Here is an 8339-nt window from a genome sequence, read left to right on the forward strand (position 1 = left end):
TTAGGCAAAGTTTGGGAAGATAAGAAAAAATCAAAAAAGTCAAAAAGTTATTCAAAAAGTTAAAAAGTTAACACTATTCATCAAAAGTCAATAACTACGGCTGCACAACTCCCAATCCTAATTTTCCCCTACAAACCAATTTTTAGAATTTTTTAATACACATTTTTTCATAAAAAGTTAAAAAGTTAACCCAAACATCCATATTTTTTTCCTCAATTTTTTAGTCTAAAAAGACAAAAAGTGCATTTATTTAGGGCATCCGAAATAACCCCTTAAGAATAATAAACTGGTTGTGATTTGTAAATTATGTATCACTGTGTTGTTTAAATCATCAACGGAATGATTATGAAATTTTCCTATTGTCATTTCGATTGTCAAAATCATTTTATCAATTTCGTCAATAAGATAATAAATGATATAAAGTTACGTTTTACTTTCTTTTTTCATTTTTCGTTTTTATTTTTTTATCATTGATGTTTAGGATTCAAAGTTGCACCTTAAAAAAAAAAAGGGTTTAGTATTCAAAGTATTAAAAATAAACTATTAGAGTCCAAAATTACATGAAATACATATTTTAGAAACTACAGATATATTTCACTATAATTTCTTTAATTTAGACGATCTGTTTAAAATTGAATCAATTCAATTCCACTCAAAGTGAATACTTCAATGATAAAATTAAAAATTTTAAAATTTTAAAAATAAAAATAACTCGAAATGCGTATTTGAGGAAATGTATTTTATCCTAATTTATAATACGGTGAGAGACTCAAATGAAACTAATGGAGGACCAAACATGGGGCAAGGTCGTTGATCCAAATGACATGGTGCTTATGTTGGTATTACCTGTTACCAAAGTGATGATCCAAAGACATCTCTTTCATATGGATTGATCTGGCATGATCTTATTGGTCATCACTTTACCAAAAATGAACCTATACAGACCAAAACTATTGAAAGGAATTGCGCTAGAATTTTCAAGTTCTATTATCTATGAATACCTCTCCATGCTCTTGTAGCTCTTCATCCCTCCATCCTATTACTGTCTTTCATAGCTTTCTATTAATAACAAGCCTACAATGACATTATTGGCCAATACACTTCCCAACCACTTTCTTTCTTTCCGAGCCCTTTTACTCTGCCTCATCATCCTTGTATTGCCCACTTTTTTTGATTATGCTGCTTTTGCTTCTTCCTTAACTGGAAAACAAGCAAGTGAGGCCATGGCTCTCTTGACGTGGAAAGTTAGCCTTCACAACCAAAGTCAAACTCTCCTGTCCTCTTGGGTTGGAAGCAACCATTGCACTTGGCTTGGAATTCGTTGCAACAAGGCCGGTAAAGTTGCCCATATAGACCTTCATGGTTATGGTTTGAAAGGTACTCTTTCTAATCTTAATTTCTCATCATTTCCTCATCTCCTCACCCTTCGACTTTTTAACAACTCACTTTATGGGACCATCCCCCCCCATATTGGTAGCCTTTGGAGACTCACCGGCCTTAGCTTGTCTCTCAACAATCTCTCTGGAACAATTCCGACGGAAATAGGCCAACTAACTAATCTAAGGATCTTGTACCTGAATAGAAACCCAATCGGTGGCTCCATCCCTCAACAAATAGGGTTGCTTAGCTCTCTCAATGAACTCAGCTTGTATACTAACAATCTCACAGGTTCAATCCCTTCTTCAATTGGAAACTTGGGCAACTTAACCATTTTGTACCTTTATGACAACCAACTTTCCGGATCAATCCCTCAAGAAATTGGGATGCTGAGGTCTCTCGTTGATCTCAATCTCATAGAGAACAAGCTCACGGGTTCAATCCCTCCATCTATTGGAAACTTGGGCAACTTAACCACTCTGCACCTTTATGACAACCAGCTTTCCGGATCAATCCCTCTAGAAGTTGGGATGTTGAGGTCTCTCGTTGATGTCGAACTCTCAAGGAACAATCTCACCGGTTCAATCCCTGCATCTATAGGGAACTTGGGCAACTTAACCACTATGTACCTTTATCACAACCAACTTTCCGGATCAATCCCTCAAGAAATTGGGATGCTGAGGTCTCTCGTTGATCTCGATCTCATAGAGAACAAGCTCACGGGTTCAATCCCTCCATCTATTGGAAACTTGGGCAACTTAACCACTTTGCACCTTTATAACAACCAGCTTTCCGGATCAATCCCTCAAGAAGTTGGGATGCTGAGGACTCTCGTTGATCTCAAACTCTCAAGGAACAATCTCACCGGTTCAATCCCTACATCTATAGGGAACTTGGGCAACTTAACCACTCTGTACCTTCATCACAACCAACTTTCCGGATCAATCCCTCAAGAAATTGGGATGCTGAGGTCTCTCGTTGATCTCAATCTCATAGAGAACAAGCTCACAGGTTCAATCCCTCTATCTATTGGCAACTTGGGCAACTTAACCACTCTGCACCTTTATGACAACCAACTTTCCGAATCAATCCCTCAAGAAATTGGGATGCTTAGGTCTCTCGTTGACCTCGAACTCTCAAGAAACAGGCTCACGGGTTCAATCCCTACATCTATAGGGAACTTGGGCAACTTAACCACTCTGTACCTTAGGCACAATGAACTTTCCGGATCAATCCCTCAAGAAATTGGGATGCTGAGGTCTCTCGTTGATCTCGATCTTGTAGAGAACAAGCTCACAGGTTCAATCCCTCCATCTATTGGCAACTTGGGCAACTTAACCACTCTACACCTTTATGACAACCAACTTTCCGGATCAATCCCTCAAGAAATTGGGATGCTAAGGTCTCTCGTTGACCTCGAACTCTCAAGAAACAGGCTCACGGGTTCAATCCCTATATCTATAGGGAACTTGGGCAACTTAACCACTCTGTACCTTACGCACAATGAACTTTCGGGATCAATCCCTCAAGAAGTTGGGATGCTAAGGTCTCTCGTTGATCTCGAACTCTCAATGAACAATCTCACGGGTTCAATCCCTGCATCTATAGGAAACTTGAGCAACTTAGCCACTTTGTACCTTTGTAACAACATGCTCAGTGGTCATATCCCAGAAGGCCTATGTTTTAATGGATTGTTGGTTAATTTGTCTCTACATGATAATAATCTCAGAGGTCCCATCCCAAAAAGCTTGAGAAATTGTTCTACCTTATTCAGAGTTAGGCTTGATGGAAACCAACTTTTCGGAAATATATCAGAAGAGTTTGATATATACCCAAACTTGGTTTATATTGATTTGAGTTATAACAATTTTTACGGTGAGGTATCACAAAAATGGGGAAAGTGCAATAGTTTGACTAGTCTCAAAATGTCCAACAATAATATTTCTGCTGAGATACCACCTGAAATAATGAATTCAACTCAACTAGGCCTCCTTGACCTCTCTTCAAATGACCTAGTTGGACAAATCCCAGTGAACTTGGGAAGGATGGTTTCACTATTCAAGCTTAAGCTAGATGATAACCATCTATTAGGCAATATTCCTCCAGATTTCAGCAAGTTGTCAAATTTAGAGATCCTTAATTTGGCAGGAAATGATCTGAGTGGTTCAATCCCTGGAGCACTAGAAAAGTGTAAGAAACTTTGGAACTTGAATTTGAGCAATAATAGATTTGGGGAAAGCATTCCTGCTGAAATAGGTCGTGTGCATAACCTTCAAATTCTTGATCTTGGTCATAATTTGCTAAGAGGTAAGATACCACAGCAGATTGGAGAATTGCAAATGTTAGAAACATTGAATCTCTCCCACAATGAACTCTCTGGTTTCATTCCATCATCTTTTGATAATATGTTAGGTTTGACATCGATAGATGTATCTTTCAATCAGTTGGATGGTCCTATTCCTAACATCAAAGCCTTCCAAGAGGCTCCATTTGAGGCACTTGGAGGTAATAAAGGTTTATGTGGCAATGCTACTAGTTTGAAGACTTGCCCGCAAATAATAAACAATGGGGTTGCTAAAAAAAAGAGTAACAAAGTTGTGTTTGTTCTTATTTTTGTTTTTCTATTTCTTTTGCTAATGGTTGTTGGAATAGTACTCTTGATTTTTTTAAAAAAATTGAGGAACACAAAAAATGAGCCAAGACGAGTAAATAACAAAAAAATGTTTGAAATTTGGAGCTATGACGGGAAAATGGTGTATGAAAACATCATTGAAGTGACTGAGAACTTTAGTACCAAATATTGTGTTGGGGAGGGAGGATGTGGTACTGTTTACAGAGCTGATCTCACAAGTGGTCAAGTAGTTGCCGTGAAGAAACTTCATGTATCACCCGATGGTGATTTGGCTATTCTAAAAGGCTTTACGAGTGAGATAAGTGCATTAACAAAGATTCGCCATCACAATATTGTAAAACTATATGGCTATTGTTCACACCAAAGGCACTCGTTTTTGGTTTATGAGTTTTTGGAAGGGGGAAGCTTGGGAAAGATATTGAGCACGGAGGATCATGTATTATACTTCGATTGGATTAAGAGAGTGAATGTTGTCAAAGATGTGGCAAATGCTTTGTCTTATATGCACCACGACTGTTCTCCATCAATCATCCATCGAGACATATCAAGCAAGAATGTTTTGCTTGATTTAGAGTCCGTGGCTCACATATCCGATTTCGGCACAACTTGATTTTTGAAGCCTGACTCATCCAATTGGACATCATTTGCAGGGACCTTTGGGTACATTGCTCCTGGTATGTAATGTTCATTTTATTTTATCAATCATTGCATATTAAGTGATTTCTTATCTTGGATGTTATTTCACTCGAATTGAAAGGGTCATTGAACTTCTAATTGTTATTTTGATATGGAGCATGAGCATGAGCATGTGCATGTTTCTTGTTTTTCTTTTTTCTTTTTCCACCTTTTTTTTTTTAATTACTATTTTCTTCTCTTGGTTATTTGTTTGATTTGGTAGAACTTGCTTATACAATGGAAGTGAATGAGAGGTGCGATGTTTATAGTTTTGGGGTTCTCACATTGGAAGTGATTATGGGGAAGCATCCGGGTGATCTAATCTACTCTCTGTCATCATCGTCATCCTCATCCTCTTCCTCATCCACGTCAACTGCACATGGGACATTATTGAAGGATGTGTTGGATCAACGTCTCGCAGCACCTGAGAATCAAGTGGCAGAGCAAGTATTTGTGGTTGCAAAACTAGCATTTGCATGTTTGCAAGCCAATCCACTATATCGGCCAACCATGAGACAAGTTGCCATGAAGCTATCAGATGATCGAAGGTCACATCTGCAAAATGAATTCCACCTGATCACATTGGGACAACTGATTTCTACTGCTCAACCTCTTGAGTATTTGCCTTCTATCCTCGGACTATATGTTGTTCTTGTTTTCCATTTTCTTCTTAGATTGTTCAATTTCAACCCCCTTTTCTAGTCTATTTTTCTGCTTTTTTATACTAATTAGCATTTTACAAAACTTTTTAATGACTAATTTAAAACCATCTCAAATCTTCATGTTGGTGTATTTAGTGGGCTGTTTTCATTGGATTTTTGCAAGCTTTTTAAATGATTAGTTTCAATAAAAAATTTCTACTTTTATCTTGAATTTATTTGACATTTGAGTTGCTCACATAATTTATACATTTATAAGCTCTAAATTTCACATTAGCTTTTCTTCAGACTTGCTTGCTTTGTTTCTTACAAAGTGGTGTTGTACTATGCAGGCGACTAATGCCCTTGGCCATCCAATCCAATTGAAAGCCTTTCGAGGTAATTTGAGATCGAAATAAATAAATTTGATTGACACATTTTTATTTTTTAATATTTGTTTACAATTTATTTTTTTGTGATTTTGAGATGAAAATTTACTAATTAAATCTTCATATTTAAGTTTTGCTAACATTTTTTTTTCAATTGATAATATGGCTAATTTACTGTTATTATAAAATATTTTTGAAACTGTCATCATCTAGTGATTTTAATTTTTAAAATTAAATAAAAAAATCAACAATTTCTTCCAAAGAAATTATTCAAACATGACATGAATTGAAGAAAGCAAGCTAGAGAGAGGGGATCTGTTTGGTTTGGCAGAACTTTTTTCAAACTTGAACTTTTCTTTTTTCGATCTCAACAGAGAGTTGTATCAGTAAAAGTGTTATGTAAATTAAGGACTTAAGAAGGTCAGTGTAATTATGTTAAAAGTATAAAACTAAATGTATTTTCTTAAAATCTCAAGAGTGGTGAGTGTAATTTACCGAAAACAAATGTAAGCGTTTTATGGAATCTTAACCACAACTTGCAGATTTTCAAAAAATGTGGGTCATCTGGGTCTGTTTTTCCATATGAACTAGCATGGCCTTATTTTCGGGGGGAAAAGAATGTTGAGTTATATAGGGCCTTAATATATGGGATAATTACTAATAAGTCTTATTGGTTGGATTTATTTACTCATAAATCTAAAGTGATTTATTTATTTATTATTTTTACGTATTTGCCTCTTATTTTAATAATGAGAAAATTTTGAAACTTTATACATATACTTTGTGTTTGTGAAATGATTATTTGATACTCGTAATGATACTAATAAATTTATCAAAGTGATAAATGATTAGGACATTTTGACTTTTATTTGTAAGTTTTGCTTTGTTTTAGTTTATTTGTGTTGGTTTGCATTAAAATATGATGTGAGAGGTGTAACTAGTTAAGTTGTATTTTTTATAAATATTTTTACAGTAATAAATTTATCTCTAAAAGTTAAAATATGATATTTTTATAAATAAATTTTATCCATAGAATCTATCACGTAATGTATAGGCTTTCAAAAAATTAGTACCATAAAAAATTAAGGCTTATATCAAGGATTTTATTGGCTTTATGGTTAAGCCACCCATGTTTCCATGTTTAATTTTAATTTTTTTTTTCATGTTGCTTCCATTTTTTTCACAAGGTCATCTACTCATATTGATGATTATGTATTCATATTAATGATTTCATGTTCTGTTTGAAAGGATTAAAGACCATCAAGATCAAGACCAAGAGCTAATGAGCTAGAAGCAGCATTGGCTGGTGCACATATGGCTCTTAGGACTGATATGTGACTGACTGCCGGGACTTGCATATAGCTATTGCAGCTTGTCTTGTGTGTTGGATTGTATGTAAGGGCTTAGAGTTGTTCTCTGTTTTGCAATTGGTTGTTTTTTATTTGGTTTCTCACCAATTCGTTGTGATGTGCTTCCATATGATTAGGTTTGCTTTTCAGTATTAACCTAATTGGGATCGTGTGGTCTTATTATGATGTAGTCGTGCACTCGCCTTTTTTCACTTTATTGATGTTCTATTTGTTTATATGCTGGTCTTCATCAATAAAATTTTTTCTTTTGCTGATAATAATAAAAAAAAATGAAAAAAAAAGACAATGGCCTTGTGATGGTGCTGCAACGTAGGTACTTGATTTATTTTTTTCCAACTTTTTCATTTTTCTTCCAAATCTATAATATATACATAACCAGAGCTCCTATCACCCAAGAAAAAGAATGGAAAATAGGACACCTAAAGTCTTGGTATTGGACCAGCGAAAGTGTTTCATTGCCTTTTATACATGGCAAAGGCAAATCATTGGTCCTACACAATTATTTATATGATTTAGGAAAAAATTATTTTTGCTTCTGGGTAATTCATGTGATGTTTTTACTTGATACTTATTTGTTAAAATAATGAGACTCAATACTTTTTGTTATATTTAAAAAAAAAAAAAAACTTGACAAATATCAAATGATGAATAATATAGAGTAATGCTCCAAACCTATAAAATAATCACTCATGATTTAGAGTGTATTCCATTGTTATTCTATTTTCTGTGCCTTTAGATGTACTACCAAACTTGTCCCCTACCCAATTCACAATTTTGATATTCAACTTCTTTAGTCTTAATATTCTCTGTAGATGACTTTAAATTTTATATCATTTCAAAATTTTACTTCAATTATTTGTTCATTTTACTTAAAAATTGAAATCTCTATAATTGAATTGACTGTTGCTTATTGAATTATAGAATGAAATATTTATTTAATCATACTTTCTAGAAAGTATAAAAGAATATTAATCAAGAGCTCTTAATTCAATTTTACAACTACAAATGCAAAAACAGTAATGTTTAAGTGATACTGCGCTCAATTAATTTATTACTCTAGATTTTTGTGTACCATTTTTTTTTCTTGTGTAAATGGTTAAAATATAAAACAATAATAGTAAATTTTATCATTTTAAAATTTTTTAATAACTATTTTAAATTGATTTTATCTTTTTTAATTGATATGTAAAAGTATAGATGTCACAACCCAAACTTGCCTCTATAGATATAGTATCATGACCACCTAGTAATATATAAA

General features: G+C 34.2%; 1 protein-coding gene across 1 annotated transcript; it reads left to right on the forward strand.

Annotated features, from left to right (window-relative positions):
- The first annotated feature begins 918 nt into the window (after positions 1 to 918).
- Positions 919 to 7296, forward strand: LOC114301798 (uncharacterized). The gene is made up of 4 exons (XM_082874430.1): positions 919 to 4683; positions 4908 to 5301; positions 5676 to 5721; positions 6960 to 7296. The coding sequence occupies exon 1, from the start codon at positions 1080 to 1082 to the stop codon at positions 4617 to 4619; it is 3540 nt and encodes a 1179-aa protein (XP_082730556.1). The 5' UTR covers positions 919 to 1079; the 3' UTR covers positions 4620 to 4683; positions 4908 to 5301; positions 5676 to 5721; positions 6960 to 7296.
- The last annotated feature ends 1043 nt before the right edge of the window (positions 7297 to 8339 follow it).

The sequence above is a fragment of the Camellia sinensis genome, chromosome 6 (genome assembly GCF_055761805.1).
Source record: "Camellia sinensis isolate YWXY chromosome 6, ASM5576180v1, whole genome shotgun sequence".
Classification (NCBI taxonomy): domain Eukaryota; kingdom Viridiplantae; phylum Streptophyta; class Magnoliopsida; order Ericales; family Theaceae; genus Camellia; species Camellia sinensis.